Here is a 20,893-nt window from a genome sequence, read left to right on the forward strand (position 1 = left end):
CGATTTCCAAGTAAAATTGAGGTTTTCCTCGGAATAATTAATTTGACTAAATAATAGAGAAGATGGAGTATCACGATAGTAGGTAACTCGAAGCTCGACAATTTAGTAATGTTCTATTCTCACACATTACAAAACTTATGCATACAAAGTTGATGCATTATACCTCGTAATAATCAATAAACATTGATTACTCATATCATACTTTTTTTGCTATGTTTACCAGGCACAGCCTATGTATAGGCTGTTTAGACAGAAACAAATGGGGGTTTTCTTGTTTTCGGATTAGCAAAATTTAGTGCTTTTTGACTGAGCTTTAAAAAAGTCTTCGTTTAAACTAAAATGCATACGAGAATTAGCCCGATTTAGGTTCTTCTTTTACGGAGGAAAAAAATTACATCGTTTTAGATAAAAAGCATTTTATTAATGGAGTATCACGATAGTAGGTAACTCGAAGCTCGACAATTTAGTAATGTTCTATTCTCACACATTACAAAACTTATGCATACAAAGTTGGTGGATTATACCTCGTAATAATCAATAAACATTGATTACTCATATCATACTTTTTTGCTATGTTTACCAGGCACAGCCTATGTATAAGCTGTTTAGACAGAAACAAATGGGGGGTTTCTTGTTCTCTGATTAGCAAAATTTAGTGCTTTTTGACTGAGCTTTAAAAAAGTCTTTGTTTAAACTAAAATGCATACGAGAATTAGCCCGATTTAGGTTCTTTTACGGGAAAAAAATTACATCGTTTTAGATAAAAAGCATTTTATTAATCAAAAACGCCGGCGTTCAATGGGGGCACCAATTCTTGGTTTACTAAAAAAAAAAGCGAAAATAGTTACAAATTTCTGACGGGGTTCTTCGTTTTCCGCTTGGCGAGTGCTGCACTGACGGATACTCTGGCCGATTTCGAGCGGACTTTGGTCAAATATTTTTTCAAATACCACGCGCAAATGAACTCCAGATAGTTCATTGAGAATTTCGAGCCAGTGCGATGTTGCTCGTAGCGAGGTTCAGTGAGAACTGGCGAATCCGTGAGACTATATGATAATCCGAGGCTTATCACTGAGGTGCTTTTAGAGAACTTGGCTAGTAAATCCGCGTTAGAATCTGAACTTGGACGCATAGGCGGAAAATAGGAAATAGAGAGTTAATAAATACTTATTATTTTTTTTTTTAAGAGGTTTGATAGGGAAACTGTATCTGCTAAGGTCTTATCGTCCCGAAAGAGAGAAGAATGACATGATAGGAGAAAGCCAGCCGTTCCGAGAAAGAACCCCATCCGCCCCGGGTGAGAATCGAACCCACGACCTAGCACTTCCAAGACAGATGCGCTACTAACCAAGCTAACTAGGCTGGCCTATAGGAAGAAAAGGGTTCGAATCAAATTTGGTATCCTGACATGAAAGGAGTGCAGATGTTTTTGGGCGTCCTTCTAACACCGTGAGATATGTTTTCTTGTCACGTGAGATAGGTTTTCCTACCTCACAGATGCTTGCTGAGCAGTAGTTCTAAGAAGTGACGCTTAGCATCCTCCTCTATTTCATCGAGCTCAATCTTCTCCAGGTTTTTCTAAAAAACAAATGAAACATAGGGAGGTTAGGAAGTACTTATGATAGATTGAAGATTCTGTAACTTTGTGAAGTTCCATCTTGACTAGGTAGGTTGAAATGATAAACATATACTTCTTCACTATTTGTAAAATATTCTGGGGGTTTTTTTTTATTTCCGCTGTAACGCTGTATTTCCGCTGTAACGCTGAAGATGCCTTCACCGGCGAAACTAGACGTTTTTTTCACATCTGCGAACGGAAATAATATGTCGGAAAATTTTCGCCCTAGCTGCGATTCAAACCCAGCACCTCCAGGTTAAGACAGTGCTCTTGGTTACTTGGTCACAGAGGTGGGCGTATACAGAGTGTTACCCAACTTTCTTACCTCAGCTAATTTCTTTCGTAGTACAGTCTGCTGGTTCTCCAATTCATCCCTATCACTCAGCGGTAGTTTACATCTCATATTATATAGGGTGTTTATCTCCTGTTCCATCTCATGCTTGCTGAGCAGTAGTTCTAAGAAGTGACGCTTAGCATCCTCCTCTATTTCATCGAGCTCAATCTTCTCCAGGTTTTTCTGGAATTTTACATATAATTTCTTACTGTGCCAACTTGGTTAGCTTGGTGGGTAAAGCGTCTACTTTGTAAGCGCTAGGTCGCGGGTTCGCTTTCTGCCCGGGGTGTATTTTATCCTAAACACATGAGGTTCGTTCTCGAAACGGCTGGCTTTCTCCTATCCTGTCTTCCTTCTCTCTTCGCTTTCGGGACGACAAGGCCTTAGCAGTTACAGTTCCTCAATCAAACCTCTTGGGAAATCACTGAAAACATACGGGATATGCCACTAGTCGCTGCTGTATTGTGTTGAATTAATCAATCATGAATGCTTTTTTTCCTCCCAAACAATAATTAACGACCTGTCATTAAATTAACATGTATTTCCCACGCCTTCCTTGTCTTTTTTCTAAGAATTCAATTCTAATAGAAGTACATATTTCCGGGGACAAGGATTGCCATAGTCGACGAGACGGACGGTTGAGAAAAATTGGCTATTTTTCCGTGTTTTCAATAATTTTATTATTTTCCAAATTTCCTCATTTTTTTTTTAGATTGTAAATGTTTTCACAAATGCTTATTTCCTCAAATGCTCATAACTCATAAGTATATTAGGAGACTAAAGCTAGAGCCTTTCATCTCTTTCATTGTAAAAGAAGTGAACTTTCTTCAGCCACCCCTGTGGCTAGATGGCAGCATCAGCCAATTACCTTTGTACACAAAAAGCCCACTGCGAGGCTGAGTAGGGACAAATAGCCCTAAAAAAAGTTGGGTTAAGCTTCTACGAATCTGGGTTAAGCTAATTACTTTCCGTACCATTTCCACGAATTTAAAGGAAAGATTTTGGCTTTTTAAACCGGTCACTCACTATCAGGTCTATCTGACACCTGATGAGCACACACACTATCAGGTAGACCTGACAGGTATGACCGCGTCTGTACACGGGAAAAGGCGAAGAAAAAGAAGAAGACTTGATAACTTCACACATTTAAAATTTTCTACAGCAATCCTCATTTTGCTATGTACTAAAAGGTACTTGAAATCTTACAAAGTTAGACTTACCGTAAAGGATGGGAGTCAGGGCCGGCCGGTATAATGGAAGACAATTGACTAGATATCAGGGGCGGATTCAGATACGAGAGTTAATACTACGGACCATATCCTGTCTCTTCCGAAGTGCGGCTATAATAACATCGTCACTGTTCAAGTTAGGAACACTGGGTATGGATGACAGGGGTACTGTGAGAATAGAGGACAATAAAATTATTCGTCAATTTCATTTATTTTTCAACTGTGAAGAGCTGAAGAGTACAAGTTAAGTAGTGTCTTCTTTTCAAGATGACTCTTCCGAAGTGCGGCTATAATAACATCGTCACTGTTCAAGTTAGGAACACTGGGTATGGATGACAGGGGTACTGTGAGAATAGAGGAAAATAAAATTATTCGTCAATTTCATTTATTTTTCAACTGTGAAGAGCTGAAGAGTACAAGTAGGGTCTTCTTTTCAAGATGAATCTTCACAAAGTTACGTCAGCATATATCAGTAATTCCTGTCTCTTCCGAAGTGCGGCTATAATAACATCGTCACTGTTCAAGTTAGGAACACTGGGTATGGATGACAGGGGTACTGTGAGAACAGAGGAAAATAATTCGTGCATTTCATTTATTTTTCAACTGTGAAGAGCTGAAGAGTACAAGTTAAGTAGTGTCTTCTTTTCAAGATGAATCTTCACAAAGTTACGTCAGCATATATCAGTAATTTTATTTGTGTTAAAGCAGAGCCTTTTCAGAACTTTTGTGGATACCACAGCATTACTAAGTGCATCTGAAATCAATATCCATATTTCAATAATCTTTTTACACTGATGTCCTCACCAGGCTGAGTGCACCCCGAATACCAAGCGAAATCGAACCCGGGACCTCCGGCGTGCAGGCCTACTGTGATACCCACTCGGTCACGGAGGTAGCTTTTCAATGAGATAATTTTGTATGAGCGCCGTATAACTATAATGAGTATGCAATGTGCCAAGCACATGGCTTAAAAATCTCCCACAAAAAGTGGAGTGGAAGGTTCCCAAAACGTTGAGTTTGAGATCATTTTTCATTTAACATTAGTGTTATACTTACAAAATATGCATAAAAGCGAATATAGTTCAAACATACATGGCTTTTCAATGAGATAATTTTGTATGAGCGCCGTATAACTATAATGAGTATGCAATGTGCCAAGCACATGGCTTAAAAATCTCCCACAGAAAGTGGAGTGGAAGGTTCCCAAAACGTTGAGTTTTGAGATCATTTTTCATTTAACATTAGTATTATACTTACAAAAAATGCACAAAAGCGAATATAGTTCAAACATACATCAAGCGGAGCCTTTTCAGAACTTTTGTGGATACCACAGCATTACTAAGTGCCTCTGAAATCAATATCCATAGGTATTTCAATAATCTTTATACACTGGTAATGCCACCACTCGTCGCTAATAAATGAGGCCTTTTTAAACTGTTGGCATAATGGGACTTTTTAGTCTTAGCCGACAGTATAAATAAGGTATATTAAATAAATAAATAATTTTATTTGTGTTAAAGCGGAGCCTTTTCAGAACTTTTGTGGATACCACAGCATTACTAAGTGCCTCTGAAATCAATATCCATAGGTATTTCAATAATCTTTTTACACTGGTAATGCCACCACTCGTCGCTACTCGATTAAAGTACCTACTCAAATGTCCTCACCAGGCTGAGTGCACCCCGAACACCAAGCGAAATCGAACCCGGGACCTCCGGCGTGCAGGCCTACTGTGATACCCACTCGGCCACGGAGGTAGCTTTTCAATGAGATAATTTTGTATGAGCGCCGTATAACTCTAATGAGTATGCAATGTGCCAAGCACATGGCTTTAAAAAAAATCTCCCACAAAGAGTGGAGTGGAAGGTTCCCAAAACGTTGAATTTGAGATCATTTTTCATTTAACATTAGTGTTATACTTACAAAATATGCATAAAAGCGAATATAGTTCAAATATACATCAACCCACTCGGCCACGGAGGTAGCTTTTCAATGAGATAATTTTGTATGAGCGCCGTATAACTATAATGAGTATGCAATGTGCCAAGCACAAGGCTTTTAAAAAAATCTCGCACAAAAAGAGGAGTGGAAGGTTCCCTTTTCATTAGTATTATACTTACAAAATATGCATAAGAGCGAATATAGTTCAAACATACGTCACTTCAACAAGAAAAAAAGAGAGGTAAAACTGTATAAGGCACAATGGAAGTTATCACTTTACGTATAGGACGGAATAAGAAAGAATACATCACAGAATAAAGGAAAACATCTCTTGTTTCATAAGATTTGCTTCAACTTTCTCAAATATTTGGTCTTCCCACTGGACTTTTCAGTACTGGAGTTCAATTCAACAAGAAAAAAGAGAGGTAAAACTGTACAAGGCACAATGGAAGTTATCACTTTACGTATAGGACGGAATAAGAAAGAATACATCACAGAGTAAAGGAAAACATCTCTCGTTTCATAAGATTTGCTTCAACTTTCTCAAATATTTGGTCTTCCCACTGGACTTTTCAGAACTGGAGTTCGATGGAGATATCAGCATTTGAGACATTGAACTCAACTTGTACAGAATCTTGTCTGGAAGGAAGACAACAGGATAGCGGGATGTAAAGAGAGAGAGAGAGAGAGAGAGAGAGAGAGAGAGAGAGAGAGAGAGGAGAGAGAGAGAGAGTAAGTGAGAATAGGGAGGGGAGAGATAGAAAAAGAGACGAAAAATTAAAACTAAATGTTTCATTACCTGCAGTTTTAACTGTTTCCTTCTGCTCTTCAGTCCGTAAATTATCATTTCTGACGAATTGCAAGTTCTTGCTAAACTCAGCACCTTGTTTATTAACAACTTGATTTAGTAGCACGTCCAGCTCTTTTTCTAGTTTCAGAGTTTCGGTTTCCAACTGTAAAATCTAGAAATCAGAAAAATAAATCGTGCTTACTAGTTTTGCTAAGGAACTGTTGTTATTGTTGTTGTAGCTGCAGCAAGGGGGGTTGATGGTCTTCAGCCAAGATTACTTGGCCCGTCCCGAACCCCAGTCAACCATCGTGAGGACCTGTGCTTTTCCTTTGAAGCATGATAAACCCTTTGTAACCTCCAGCTAGCCAGGGTGGTTAGGGTTTGGCTGCTCTGCTACCTATTTATAGTCCCACAGCAAGACACTGGTCTGCTCCCTGTTTAAGGTAACCCTGTAACCCAACTAGACCTAACAAATAGTTCGAGACTTATGGTGAAAAAGAGACGAACTAAAGATAAGATAGTTTTAATTTTGAACTCGAAACTTCAAACTTCCTTTGTTTATTCGATCAATAAATACCTACCTCGATTTGTTTCTGTGTATTTTCCATATGGTGCTGTTTAGTAGTCATCTCTTTGGCTATTTCCAGTTCTATTCTCTGTGCCAAATCATCCATTAGACTCATAGCTAGAGAGGCGCTGTGTATGGATGATAGTTTGGACTTGGCGTTTAATTGTGAATGCAGCTGGAATGGAAACGGATATGTACAATCAAATCATAAATCATTTGTGTTGATGGAGTGAACTGTAACGGCTAATGTCTTATCGTTCCGAAAGCAAAGGGGAAGTATTAATGTTTTTTACGTCGCAGAGATGGGCTCTGTGGCCGGAACACTGACTCTCAACCTGGAGGTGCTGGGTTCGAATCCTGGCCAGAACAGAAATTTTCTAAAAAAAAGAACGTACCTCTGAGAAAACTGATTGGAGCAATAGAAAGGGGAAAAAAGACAGCCGTTCCGAGAACGAACCTCATCTGTTTAGGATAAAATCCCGGGCGGGAATCGAACCCGCCACCTAGTGCTTATGCTTACAAGGCAGACGCGCTACCAACTAAGCTAACTAGGCCAGTCATTTATGGTAAAGCAGAGCCTTGTCAAAACAAAGTAAATCATCAAAGTGCTCATGGTAACTTGGTCACAGAGGTGGGCGTATACAGAGTGTTACCCAACTTTCTTACCTCAGCTAATTTCTTGCGTAGTACAGTCTGCTGGTTCTCCAATTCATCCCTATCACTCAGCGGTAGTTTACATCTCATATTATACAGGGTGTTCATCTCCTGTTCCATCTCATGCTTGCTGAGCAGTAGTTCTAAGATGTGACGCTTAGCATCCTCCTCTATTTCATCGAGCTCAATCTTCTCCAGGTTTTTCTAAAAAAAAAACAAATGAAACATAGGGAGGTTTCTAAGTACTCAATCAATGTAAAAAAAAGTACACCAGATGTTGATGGATCACTGTGGGTTTTTTTTTATTTCCGCTGTAACGCTGTATTTCCGCTGTAACGCTGAAGATGCCTTCACCGGCGAAACTAGACCGTAAAATGAAATAAAAACCCAGAATATTTTACAAATAGTGAAGAAGTATATGTTTATCATTTCAACCTACCTAGTTGAAGTACTCAATCAATGTAAAAAAAAGTACACCAGATGTTGATGGATCACTGCAACATTTCCCGTGGTAGTCATTTGGACAGCGAGCGGATTCTAGATAAAACGTGTTGCCGGTTTTTATCGGGATGACTCTAAACTCTAAAGCTGTGTCCACACATACCAAAAAAAGTACACCAGATGTTGATGGATCACTGCAACATTTCCCGTGGTAGTCATTTGGACAGCGAGCGGATTCTAGATAAAACGTGTCGCCAGTTTTTATCGGGATGACTCTAAACTCTAAAGATGTGTCCACACATAGTCGATGAAAAGTCGATCGACGGTTTAGTGTGGACGGAGCTTAACTATTGACTAGACAACTGAAGAGCCTCATTTGGACAGCGAGCGGATTCTAGATAAAACGTGTTGCCGGTTTTTATCGGGATGACTCTAAACTCTAAAGCTGTGTCCACACATAGTCGATGAAAAGTCAATCGACGGTTTAGTGTGGACGGAGCTTAACTATTGACAGGACAACTGAGGAGCTGGTTGGAATCCCAGCGAATAGGCGAGACAAAAAAGGCTGAAACATGACCTTAGAGGTTAAAGGGCTGCCTAAGTGCCTAGCTGCTTTCCTTATGAAACGAAATAAAGTCCCATGCTTGTCACAAATGTCGTTCTTCGATCAATATAGCGCGATTTCAGGACTTGACTTGGGCTCAAATCACCAACCTGCAGATCCGAAGTCTACCATGCTAACCACTACACCACTGTGGTTGGTAAAAAAAAAATGTCGTTCTTCGATCAATATAGCGCGATTTCAGGACTTGACTTGGGCTCAAATCACCAACCTGCAGATCCGAAGTCTACCATGCTGACCACTGCTGACACATGCTGACCACTACACCACTGTGGTTGGTAAAAAAGTCCACTTCCTAGTCCACTTCCGGAAGTAAGGACTGTTTATTCAAAAGTCATTTTTCTCTTACTTCCGAGACCAAATTTATTTCCTCATTTTTTTCTTGATATTTTTTTTTTCAATAAGTTTTTCCAAACACTGTTTTTTTTTCGAGATTTTGTAACATAGGCCCTGATTCTAAAAACCTATTCAAATAATTAAGTAAATCATTAAAATTCTGATTTTCCTTAAACTAGGCAATTAAATAATTTCCTACATACTTATCTATGTGCATGTGCACTGTGCAGTCCATTTGGAACACCTCTTGACTTTTGAATTTTGAACTCGTTGTAGGAGGGTACTGATTTCTGTAACTGCGTTCAATGTAGGATAGGATCCAAATTCCAGTTAAAACTTGGTTGGATTAAACATTGAACATATTCTTGGCTTAAAAAATCAGATTTTTTTTAGCCAATCAGATGGCCTACTCAGAGTTGAACCAAATTTAATTTAACCTCACATTGTGGCCCCGGCCATAAAAGAATCCAGTTTTTTGATTCTAAAAACCTATTCAAATAATTAAGTAAATCATTAAAATTCTGATTTTCCTTAAACTAGGCAATTAAATAATTTCCTACATACCTACTAATCTATTAATGTGCACTGTGCAGTCTATTTGGAACACCTCTTGACTTTTGAATTTTGAACTCGTTGTAGGAGGGTACTGATTTCTGTAACTGCGTTCAATGTCGTTTAGTACAGTATCTTTTTAATGGATAGGATGCAAATTCCAGTTAAAACTTGGTTGGATTAAACATTGAACATTAATTCTTGGCTTAAAAAATCAGATTTTTTTTCAGCCAATCAGATGGCCTAATCGAAGAGTTAGACCAAATTCAATTTAACCTCACATTGTGGCCCCGGTCTTTTATATCCAGTTTTTCCTTAACTCGGCAAATAACTAGATTTTTCCTATTTACTTATTTTGAAATCTCTCTTGTACAAAGTTTTTTCTTCTTTGTAATTAGCGGTTTGTATTCTTGTTTCCTCAGTTCACTCTTTAGTTTACTTAGGTCTACTTACTTTTCTCTCTATATCATCTAGTAATCTCTCCAGGGAGGCATGTTTTCTGTCCGCTCGATCTTTCATGATCTTGGCTCTGGTTGCATTGAGCATATCAATCTCTTGTTTCCTCAGTTCACTCTTTAGTTTACTTAGGTCTACTTACTTTTCTCTCTATATCATCTAGTAATCTCTCCAGGGAGGCATGTTTTCTGTCCGCTCGATCTTTCATGATCTTGGCTCTGGTTGCATTGAGCATATCAATCTCTTGTTTCCTCAGTTCACTCTTTAGTTTACTTAGGTCTACTTACTTTTCTCTCTATATCATCTAGTAATCTCTCCAGGGAGGCATGTTTTCTGTCCGCTCGATCTTTCATGATCTTGGCTCTGGTTGCATTGAGCATATCAATCTCTTGTTTCCTCAGTTCACTCTTTAGTTTACTTAGGTCTACTTACTTTTCTCTCTATATCATCTAGTAATCTCTCCAGGGAGGCATGTTTTCTGTCCGCTCGATCTTTCATGATCTTGGCTCTGGTTGCATTGAGCATATCAATCTCTTGTTTCCTCAGTTCACTCTTTAGTTTACTTAGGTCTACTTACTTTTCTCTCTATATCATCTAGTAATCTCTCCAGGGAGGCATGTTTTCTGTCCGCTCGATCTTTCATGATCTTGGCTCTGGTTGCATTGAGCATATCAATCTCTTGTTTCCTCAGTTCACTCTTTAGTTTACTTAGGTCTACTTACTTTTCTCTCTATATCATCTAGTAATCTCTCCAGGGAGGCATGTTTTCTGTCCGCTCGATCTTTCATGATCTTGGCTCTGGTTGCATTGAGCATATCAATCTCTTGTTTCCTCAGTTCACTCTTTAGTTTACTCAGGTCTACTTACTTTTCTCTCTATATCATCTAGTAATCTCTCCAAGGAGGCATGTTTTCTATCCGCTCGATCTTTCATGATCTTGGCTCTGGTGGCATTGAGCATATCAATCTCTTGTTTCCTCAGTTCACTCTTTAGTTTACTCAGGTCTACTTACTTTTCTCTCTATATCATCCAGTAATCTCTCCAGGGAGACATGTTTTCTATCCGCTCGATCTTTCATGATCTTGACTCTGGTTGCATTGAGCATATCGATCTCTTGTTTCCTCAGTTCACTCTTTAGTTTACTCAGGTCTACTTACTTTTCTCTCTATATCATCCAGTAATCTCTCCAGGGAGACATGTTTTCTATCCGCTCGATCTTTCATGATCTTGACTCTGGTTGCATTGAGCATATCGATCTCTTGTTTCCTCAGTTCACTCTTTAGTTTACTCAGGTCTACTTACTTTTCTCTCTATATCATCCAGTAATCTCTCCAGGGAGACATGTTTTCTATCCGCTCGATCTTTCATGATCTTGACTCTGGTTGCATTGAGCATATCGATCTCTTGTTTCCTCAGTTCACTCTTTAGTTTACTCAGGTCTACTTACTTTTCTCTCTATATCATCCAGTAATCTCTCCAGGGAGACATGTTTTCTATCCGCTCGATCTTTCATGATCTTGACTCTGGTTGCATTGAGCATATCGATCTCTTGTTTCCTCAGTTCACTCTTTAGTTTACTCAGGTCTACTTACTTTTCTCTCTATATCATCCAGTAATCTCTCCAGGGAGACATGTTTTCTATCCGCTCGATCTTTCATGATCTTGACTCTGGTTGCATTGAGCATATCGATCTCTTGTTTCCTCAGTTCACTCTTTAGTTTACTCAGGTCTACTTACTTTTCTCTCTATATCATCCAGTAATCTCTCCAGGGAGACATGTTTTCTATCCGCTCGATCTTTCATGATCTTGACTCTGGTTGCATTGAGCATATCGATCTCTTGTTTCCTCAGTTCACTCTTTAGTTTACTCAGGTCTACTTACTTTTCTCTCTATATCATCCAGTAATCTCTCCAGGGAGACATGTTTTCTATCCGCTCGATCTTTCATGATCTTGACTCTGGTTGCATTGAGCATATCGATCTCTTGTTTCCTCAGTTCACTCTTTAGTTTACTCAGGTCTACTTACTTTTCTCTCTATATCATCCAGTAATCTCTCCAGGGAGACATGTTTTCTATCCGCTCGATCTTTCATGATCTTGACTCTGGTTGCATTGAGCATATCGATCTCTTGTTTCCTCAGTTCACTCTTTAGTTTACTCAGGTCTACTTACTTTTCTCTCTATATCATCCAGTAATCTCTCCAGGGAGACATGTTTTCTATCCGCTCGATCTTTCATGATCTTGACTCTGGTTGCATTGAGCATATCGATCTCTTGTTTCCTCAGTTCACTCTTTAGTTTACTCAGGTCTACTTACTTTTCTCTCTATATCATCCAGTAATCTCTCCAGGGAGACATGTTTTCTATCCGCTCGATCTTTCATGATCTTGACTCTGGTTGCATTGAGCATATCGATCTCTTGTTTCCTCAGTTCACTCTTTAGTTTACTCAGGTCTACTTACTTTTCTCTCTATATCATCCAGTAATCTCTCCAGGGAGACATGTTTTCTATCCGCTCGATCTTTCATGATCTTGACTCTGGTTGCATTGAGCATATCGATCTCTTGTTTCCTCAGTTCACTCTTTAGTTTACTCAGGTCTACTTACTTTTCTCTCTATATCATCCAGTAATCTCTCCAGGGAGACATGTTTTCTATCCGCTCGATCTTTCATGATCTTGACTCTGGTTGCATTGAGCATATCGATCTCTTGTTTCCTCAGTTCACTCTTTAGTTTACTCAGGTCTACTTACTTTTCTCTCTATATCATCCAGTAATCTCTCCAGGGAGACATGTTTTCTATCCGCTCGATCTTTCATGATCTTGACTCTGGTTGCATTGAGCATATCGATCTCTTGTTTCCTCAGTTCACTCTTTAGTTTACTCAGGTCTACTTACTTTTCTCTCTATATCATCCAGTAATCTCTCCAGGGAGACATGTTTTCTATCCGCTCGATCTTTCATGATCTTGACTCTGGTTGCATTGAGCATATCGATCTCTTGTTTCCTCAGTTCACTCTTTAGTTTACTCAGGTCTACTTACTTTTCTCTCTATATCATCCAGTAATCTCTCCAGGGAGACATGTTTTCTATCCGCTCGATCTTTCATGATCTTGACTCTGGTTGCATTGAGCATATCGATCTCTTGTTTCCTCAGTTCACTCTTTAGTTTACTCAGGTCTACTTACTTTTCTCTCTATATCATCCAGTAATCTCTCCAGGGAGACATGTTTTCTATCCGCTCGATCTTTCATGATCTTGACTCTGGTTGCATTGAGCATATCGATCTCTTGTTTCCTCAGTTCACTCTTTAGTTTACTCAGGTCTACTTACTTTTCTCTCTATATCATCCAGTAATCTCTCCAGGGAGACATGTTTTCTATCCGCTCGATCTTTCATGATCTTGACTCTGGTTGCATTGAGCATATCGATCTCTTGTTTCCTCAGTTCACTCTTTAGTTTACTCAGGTCTACTTACTTTTCTCTCTATATCATCCAGTAATCTCTCCAGGGAGACATGTTTTCTATCCGCTCGATCTTTCATGATCTTGACTCTGGTTGCATTGAGCATATCGATCTCTTGTTTCCTCAGTTCACTCTTTAGTTTACTCAGGTCTACTTACTTTTCTCTCTATATCATCCAGTAATCTCTCCAGGGAGACATGTTTTCTATCCGCTCGATCTTTCATGATCTTGACTCTGGTTGCATTGAGCATATCGATCTCTTGTTTCCTCAGTTCACTCTTTAGTTTACTCAGGTCTACTTACTTTTCTCTCTATATCATCCAGTAATCTCTCCAGGGAGACATGTTTTCTATCCGCTCGATCTTTCATGATCTTGACTCTGGTTGCATTGAGCATATCGATCTCTTGTTTCCTCAGTTCACTCTTTAGTTTACTCAGGTCTACTTACTTTTCTCTCTATATCATCCAGTAATCTCTCCAGGGAGACATGTTTTCTATCCGCTCGATCTTTCATGATCTTGACTCTGGTTGCATTGAGCATATCGATCTCTTGTTTCCTCAGTTCACTCTTTAGTTTACTCAGGTCTACTTACTTTTCTCTCTATATCATCCAGTAATCTCTCCAGGGAGACATGTTTTCTATCCGCTCGATCTTTCATGATCTTGACTCTGGTTGCAATTGAAATACAAGTCCAATTGTTCTGTCGACTCTGGGAATCGAATCCGGGATATTCTATGTACATGGCGAGCAAGCGCCTTACCACTGAGCTAATAATGTCCCTTAGTCACCCTAGTGGCTAAACACTTTGTTTCCAAATCCCAAAAATTGCTACTCTGATGGTCTATTTTATCTGAGAAAATTATCACAACACGAAATGTGCAACTTACAAGCTTACAACTTACAACCATTGATGACTGAATTAGTTAACCTACCAATAATAGAAGCGATGACTTCAAACAAAGCACAGGGTTCGTTCCTCAGGAGAACAACAAACGGAAATACAAACTCCGGTAAATAAGTGACCAAACTGAACAGAGGATTCCAATTGGCCAAACAAGAGAGTAACCTGAAAAACAAAAATAATTGAACGAACTTTGTGAGTTCTGAGTATGAACTCGATGATTTTTTTTTCCAATTTGTTTTGTTTATTTGTCATTTCAGTAGATTCAGTAGATTTTGGGCATTTCGGTCCATTTGGTTCTTAGTTTGTTTTGGCGACTACTCATGTCATCCTCGAATGCAACTCTCTACTAACATGGAGATTTACTGTAGGATTAGCTAATCTTCTGTAATATATCCGTGGAAAACACCTAACCAAAAAGCTATTGAATATTGCCCGGATCTTCGAGCTCAGTTAGGAATCAGCTTAACTCTGTAGACAAAAAGCCCACTTCAAGCAAACATATTTTGACTGCCTGCCCAACGTACTCCACCCTACGCAACCAACTTTTCGCTCCAAATGAACAAACCCTCATCCACATGTTTCGGGGGAGGCAATACATAAAACAATGACATCCGTCCAATGAGCCCCAATCAATAAATCTTGAACATGTTAATAAATGTCGTTCGAGCCGAATAGTAGAACTTAGTAGTGGGATAAAGGAACTTGTAAGTCTCATTTGAGTATGTAAAAAATTAATAAAAAGCTCAGATTTTCGAGTTCATATAACCGAGGTTCTACTGTACTATAGAAAAAACACCACGTATTATTATTGCTTTTTTCATCTTAGTGAAAACCTGATAACTTACCTTTTGAGACACCACCCTCATTTCCTTGGCTTGAGCTCCCTGCAGTTTCTTCTTCCTAGGGGACCTCCACTTAATTTGGGCACAGGGTTTTTCATTCAGTAGCAACTCTGTATCAAACAGGAGTACCACACCACTGTAAAGAGAACAAGCGATGTGCTTGGACCCAGGACTGGATGCGATGCTGTCTGGAAATGCAAGATCGAGAGGAAGCAAAAATATGAGAAATGATACGGTTAGCCCAGTGATAATATGGTTAGCCTAGTGGTAACGCGCTTGCTATAGATAAGGTGCCAGGGTCGATTCCCAGAGTTTACCAAAAAATTTACACTCGTATTTCGTATTTTGATTACAAGTATTTCAAGAGGTCACTCTTTTGTTCTCATGTTGACTCAGCACCTAAATGAGAAGTATTGTGTCTTTTATCGCCCATCTGATGAGGAACAAAGTATGTTCAGCTTAACTTCGTACACAATTAGGCCACTCTGAGGCTTATGTGTGGGGTAAACAGCCCTAAAAGTTGGGTCAAGCTTATGCGAATCTACAAAGGGATGGACATGCTACGACACAGACCACACGAGCCTTAAATCACGCCATAGAATCCAGAGATGAATACGTACAAATATGACTGGTAGAATGGGATGCATTGTAGTTGGATGATTTGATTGCTGCCAGCTCCACGTCCAGAAAGTAAAGTTCTCCGGGGGCAGTGAGAATGATCAATATCTGAAACATAAAGTAATGAAAATAACATAAAATATATTAAAGAAATAGCAAAGGTTGAGTGCGAAGGGCATCCACTCGTAAATTTTGTAGCCAAAACCAAATGTCAGCCCAAAGCGATCACCCTATATTAGGGCTGATTGAAAAGCTGATGGAAAACGCCGACCCCGTCTGTACACGGGAAAAGGCGAAGAAAAAGAAGAAGATTATTTAGATAGAGGGAGGTGTAACTGCTAAGGTCTTATCCTCCTGAAAGCGAAGAAGGAAAGAGGACAATATAGGAGAAAGCCAGCCGTTCCGAGAACAAACCTTATTTGTTTAGGATAAAATCTGCCTCGGGCGGGAATCGAACCCGCGCCGCGACCTAGCATTTACAACACAGACGCACTCACTTCCAAGCTAACCAGGCTGGCAAAGAAAAATAAATTCTGCGTTAACCGTACTTATATGCTTGTGACTCTTTTCAGTGGACTACACAGTCAATGAGTCTAATCCTAAAACATGTCACTTCCTCTTCAACTCCCTATCTGTTCTGTTAGGATCTGACTCACTGACTGAGTAGTAAACTGAAAAGAGTAGTTCTTTTAGGAACTCGCTCTTTACAGATCTCTAAAGCTGTGTCCACAACTCCACACATAGTCGACGACCGGCGATCGACGAGGTGAATCTATGTTGTCGAAGCAGTGTAGACGGTTTCAATCAAAGATCAACGGCCGTCGACTATGTGGGGACACTGTGGACACAGCTTAATATCGATATCTATGACCTTACCTTATCATTTAGGAACGTCAAGTACTTCACATGACTTATTTGAATAGGCAAAGGAATACGTTTGTACAAAGTCCAGGAGTCCAAGTGAAAGAGTGTGATGTAAGTGTCTACACCTCCTATGGCCATGATCTTCGAATTCCTGAGGGAAAGAAATGGGAATTTGAATCATTTGTGTCAAGCAAAGAGCTTCTTCGCAAATTTCCTTGGATAATGGATGTTACCTATGAAATTCTTATCAAATAGATCAGTTGCGCTTACTTGGGTGATGTTTCAAAATCATAGAGCAGGAAAAATGAGGACCAACGAATCTTGGCTCTGGTTGCATTGAGCATATCGATCTCTTGTTTCCTCAGTTCACTCTTCAGTTTACTCAGGTCTACTTACTTTTCTCTCTCTATCATCCAGTAATCTCTCCAGGGAGGCATGTTTTCTATCCGCTCGATCTTTCATGATCTTGGCTCTGGTTGCATTGAGCATATCGACCTCTTGTTTCCTCAGTTCACTCTTCAGTTTACTCAGGTCTACTTACTTTTCTCTCTATATCATCCAGTAATCTCTCCAGGGAGGCATGTTTTCTATGCGCTCGATCTTTCATGATTTTGGCTCTGGTTGCATTGAGCATATCAATTAGCTAATCTTCTGTAATATATCCGTGGAAAACACCTAACCAAAAAGCTATTGAATATTGCCCGGATCTTCGAGCTCAGTTAGGAACCAGCTTAACTCTGTAGACAAAAAGCCCACTCGGAGGCTTAAGTTTAGGAATCTACAAAACTTAGATCGTTTTGGAGGAGTTAAGAACCCCTAGAAGGAGATTCTGTACTTAAATAGTAAATAGCATACTGATGAGGTGATAAGTGTGACTTTCTTCATTTACATTTTCAGTGAGTTCAACTTTCCTCACTTACCTTTTCAGTGCGTTCAGCAAACATTTGTTGTGGAGGGGATATTTCTTGTCCAGATGTTTGAAAGCTAGATGTTCCGGTTTAGAGGCTAGAATCTTGTACGCTTCCGTATTGTGTGGTATTTTCAGCAGAGTTTTCCACACGAGGGGTCGGAATTTAGCCGGGTATTCACCGAATTGTTTCAGCAAAGGTCGCATCCGGTTGATGTCCAGAACTTCGGATATCTGAAGGAAAAAAAAAAAAAATCAGACAAAACTTAAAAATCAATGTCCAATATTATGATTATAATAACATTTATAACACAAGCTGTAATGAAAACTACTCAATGCCTTGTGTTCTAAATCCTGTAATTTTATTATTATACACAGAAGTATACAGCACTATACACAGTAGGTACCAAATAAAATCTCTTGAAATTGCCTCGTTAAACCTTAAAGGATCTGAAGTTTTAAAGTTTTTCCAGTTGAACTTAATTTGGACAATAAAAGTGAGGCTTTTTTTTCGATAAGGCTTTTATTATCTTATGGTAATACTCTGATAACTTACCTTTTGAGACACCACCCTCATTTCCTTAGCTTGGGCTCCCTGCAGTTTCTTCTTCCTAGGGGACCTCCACTTAATTTGGGCACAGGGTTTTTCATTGAGTAGCAACTCTGTATCAAACAGAGTGGGATAAAGGAACTTGTAAGTCTCATTTGAATATGTAAAAATAAAAAATTAATAAAAAGCTCAGATTTTCGAGTTCATATAACCGAGGTTCTACTTACTGTACTATAGAAAAAACACCACGTAAGTATTATTATTGCTTTTTTCATCTTAGTGAAAACCTGATAACTTACCTTTTGAGTCACCACCCTCATTTCCTTGGCTTGAGCTCCCTGTAGTTTTTTCTTCCTAGGGGACCTCCACTTAATTTGAGCACAGGGTTTTTCATTCAGTAGCAACTCTGTATCAAACAAGAGTACCACACCACTGTAAAGAGAACAAGCGATGTGCTTGGACCCAGGACTAGATGCGATGCTGTCTGGAAATGCAAAATCAAGAGGAAGCAAAAGTATAAGTAACGATAGTATCGTCAGATACGGTTAGCCTAAGCCTAGTGGTAACACGCTTGCTATGCAGAAGGTCCTAGGTTCGATTTCCGGAGTCGACCAAACAAATTGCACTCGTATTTCGATTACAAGTAATTCAACGGGTCACTTTCTGTTGTTCTCATATTAACCCAGGAGTAACAGTACCTAAATGAGAAGAATTGTGTCTCTTCTCGCCCATCAGATGAGGAACATACTCAGGGATGTACAGCAAAAAGCCAACTCTGAGGCTTATGTGTGGGGGTAAACAGCCCTAAAAGTTGGGTCAAGCTTATGCGAATCTAGTTGCATCCTATGTAGTCAAGAAACATCCTGAACTTCAAGAGGCACAGAACCAAAGGTAAGTAATGATTAGGTTGATTTTGGGTCTATAGTCATGATTAGGAAGGGAAAACAGAACCAAGAAATGTCCAAAATGACATTATCTATGCTAAAATATATCATAAATGAACAATATCACTCATAGACCCATTGTGAAGTGATCAAAACACCTACACATCTTCAAAGGAAGTAAGGATTCTAATCCTGTTCTTGGCCCACACATCTACAACCTACACAAAAGCAATGCAAATAAAATGAACTTGGTAAGTACAGGATATGTAATGAGGCTGCTTCAGTAAAATAACACTTAAACACAATCTACACATTTGGACGAGAAGAAAGGAGCTTAAACCTGTCATTGTACAATGTCTACCTGTGGCAATGCAAATAAAATGAACTTGGTAAGTACAGGATATGTAATGAGGCTGCTTTAGTAAAATAACACACATAAACACAATCTACACATTTGACAAGAAGAAAGGAACTTAAACCTGTTATTGTACAATGTCTACTTCTAAAATTTCTATGTAAATTACAAAATTTTGTCCAGCAATGCAAATAAAATGAACTTGGTAAGTACAGGATATGTAATGAGGCTGCTTTAGTAAAATAACACACATAAACACAATCTACACATCATCATACACGAGAAGAAAGGAGCTTAAGTAAACCTGTTATTGTACAATGTCTACTTCTAAAATTTCTATGTAAATTACAAAATTTTGTCCTCCACAGGTGTGTTCTTGACAGACCTTATGGTCTTACTGTTATCCATTCAAAATCATGAGTCTATCTAGACCAAGAGTACGCTCAATATCGGCAGGCAGAGATAAGAAATCAGGTGAGTCTGTAAATAATATTTTATTCTTAATTTGATCTAAGTGCCCTCAGCTCTAAAAGGGCACTAATGTGTGTCCTTTTCATGGCTCCATAGAAACCCTGCCCCCTTTATAGATTAAGTGATCAGTGTGGCCAAACCCCACACAGTACCACACACCTGTTCAACTGTCTGCTTTTACTTGTCAGCATGCTGTAGCACCTAACCACTAAATATGGGAGTTAGCTAAAAAAAAGCTAACAAAACAATAAGAAGGTTCCTACTTTATTTGAAGAAGTCCATAAAGTTTAGTTTACCCACCTCTACTAAATCCAAGTTATCAAGAGTTAGTAGCACATTCCGGCAGTGTATATTGAAAGCGACCACTGCCAGTAGTAAAAACCAAGGCTCATTGGTTAGCAAATGATCCCACAGTACTAGCCATTGATCTTCGGACAAAACCTGAAGGAAGAGAAAGGAAAAATAGTTCGGACAATATTACTCAAATGAAATCTACCTTGTAAGCTTTCAATAGCGGGTCCGATGTGCGCCCGGGAAAAACTTTAGACTACCTTGAACGGATAAGGCTCATTTTCGGAACGGCTGCCGCTCTCTTATCCTATCCTTCTATCTCTTTCTCTTCCCCTGTATAATTGGTTTCTCTATAATCTCTATATTACATTCTATTATTAATGTTTTTTACGTCGCAGAGATGGGCTCTGTGGCCGGAACACTGACTCTCAACCTGGAGGTGCTGGGTTCGAATCCTGGCCAGAACAGAAATTTTCTAAAAAAAAGAACGTACCTCTGAGAAAACTGATTGGAGCAATAGCCACGCGTACACATTAGACGTGATACCTATCTTACAGTAATGATCTAACAGGGCCGGATCTCTATCCCCTAGCATGTTCTCAACCAGGGCCAGAGTGTTGATGGGGGGGAATGGGAAATATTGGAACCAATGCTGACAGTAGTTCACTGGAAACAAATACGAAACAAGGGTTGGTCAAATTTCAAAGACTTGTACTTTAATATCCTGAACATTTCTAAAAACCAGTCTAGTTAGCTTGGTTGGTAGAGCGTCTGCTTTGTAAGCGCTAGGCCGCGGGTTCGATTACACTCATATAACGCCCATTTCGTAGTTTCTCATCAGATGGGCGATTCAAAGAGATTATCTTTTTTAAACTGATAAATCGGCTAATTATTTATTCATTTGAGCTAAACAAAACTTAGGTACCTATGACAGTTAACTTACCAATAATAGAAGCGATGACCTCAAACAAAGCACAGGGTTCGTTTTTCAGAAGAACAACAAATGGGAATACAAACTCCGGCATATAAGTAACCAAACTGAACAGAGGATTCCAATTGGCTAAACAAGAGAGTAACCTGAAAGCATTATAAACAAAAGTAATTGAACGAACTTTGAGAGATCTTAGTATGAACCTGATTTTTTTTTTTTTTTTTTTTTTTTTTTTTGTTGTTTTTGGGTTTGATATATATCGGAAGAGGG

The 20,893-nt window shown here is 39.1% G+C and overlaps 3 protein-coding genes and 1 long non-coding RNA gene across 4 annotated transcripts in view; 2 read left to right on the plus strand and 2 right to left on the minus strand.

The window, feature by feature from the left end:
* The first annotated feature begins 4 nt into the window (after positions 1-4).
* On the plus strand, positions 5-834 carry LOC113468454. Its single transcript, XR_003392199.1, has 2 exons — positions 5-82; positions 444-834. It is a non-coding gene; the product is annotated as an uncharacterized LOC113468454 (long non-coding RNA).
* Positions 835-844: 10 nt separating this feature from the next.
* LOC103511643 lies at positions 845-13,658 on the minus strand. The gene is made up of 8 exons (XM_026825261.1): positions 9,539-13,658; positions 7,147-7,338; positions 6,494-6,655; positions 5,922-6,084; positions 3,640-3,737; positions 1,944-2,135; positions 1,496-1,578; positions 845-1,121 (listed from the first exon to the last, which is right to left on the minus strand). Exons 1-8 carry the CDS (start codon positions 9,629-9,631, stop codon positions 845-847), a joined length of 1,260 nt encoding a protein of 419 aa, XP_026681062.1. The 5' UTR covers positions 9,632-13,658.
* A 239-nt stretch (positions 13,659-13,897) lies between these two features.
* Positions 13,898-19,338, minus strand: LOC103511654 (TBC1 domain family member 31). The gene is made up of 5 exons (XM_008476384.1): positions 19,329-19,338; positions 17,991-18,175; positions 17,698-17,841; positions 17,155-17,375; positions 13,898-14,072 (listed from the first exon to the last, which is right to left on the minus strand). Exons 1-5 carry the CDS (start codon positions 19,336-19,338, stop codon positions 13,898-13,900), a joined length of 735 nt encoding a protein of 244 aa, XP_008474606.1.
* The window catches only part of LOC103511672 (S phase cyclin A-associated protein in the endoplasmic reticulum-like), a 24,842-nt gene continuing 22,476 nt past the window's right edge, over positions 18,528-20,893 (plus strand). The window contains exons 1-2 of the mRNA XM_026825286.1: positions 18,528-18,582; positions 19,299-19,404. Of these exons, the coding sequence (XP_026681087.1) occupies positions 19,347-19,404 (58 nt within the window). The 5' untranslated portion in view covers positions 18,528-18,582; positions 19,299-19,346. The remainder of the gene's footprint in view (positions 18,583-19,298; positions 19,405-20,893) is intronic.

This window comes from Diaphorina citri, unplaced genomic scaffold (assembly GCF_000475195.1).
Source record: "Diaphorina citri unplaced genomic scaffold, Diaci psyllid genome assembly version 1.1 scaffold34, whole genome shotgun sequence".
NCBI lineage: Eukaryota > Metazoa > Arthropoda > Insecta > Hemiptera > Psyllidae > Diaphorina > Diaphorina citri.

Excerpts from the sequence above, each read along its gene's own strand:
- LOC103511654 (XM_008476384.1), bottom strand. Across the intron at positions 17,842-17,990 it reads TGAGGGTGGTGACTCAAAAG|ACTTACAAGTTCCTTTATCC; the intron begins GTAAGTTATCAG and ends TATTCAAATGAG. Across the intron at positions 17,376-17,697 it reads TGAGGGTGGTGTCTCAAAAG|ATATCCGAAGTTCTGGACAT; the intron begins GTAAGTTATCAG and ends TTTTTCCTTCAG.
- LOC103511643 (XM_026825261.1), bottom strand. The coding sequence starts at position 9,631 with ATGCTCAATGCAACCAGAGCCAAGATCATGAAAGATCGAGCGGACAGA. Across the intron at positions 7,339-9,538 it reads TAGATGATATAGAGAGAAAA|AAAAACCTGGAGAAGATTGA; the intron begins GTAAGTAGACCT and ends TTTTTTTTTTAG. Across the intron at positions 6,085-6,493 it reads ATACACAGAAACAAATCGAG|ATTTTACAGTTGGAAACCGA; the intron begins GTAGGTATTTAT and ends TCTGATTTCTAG.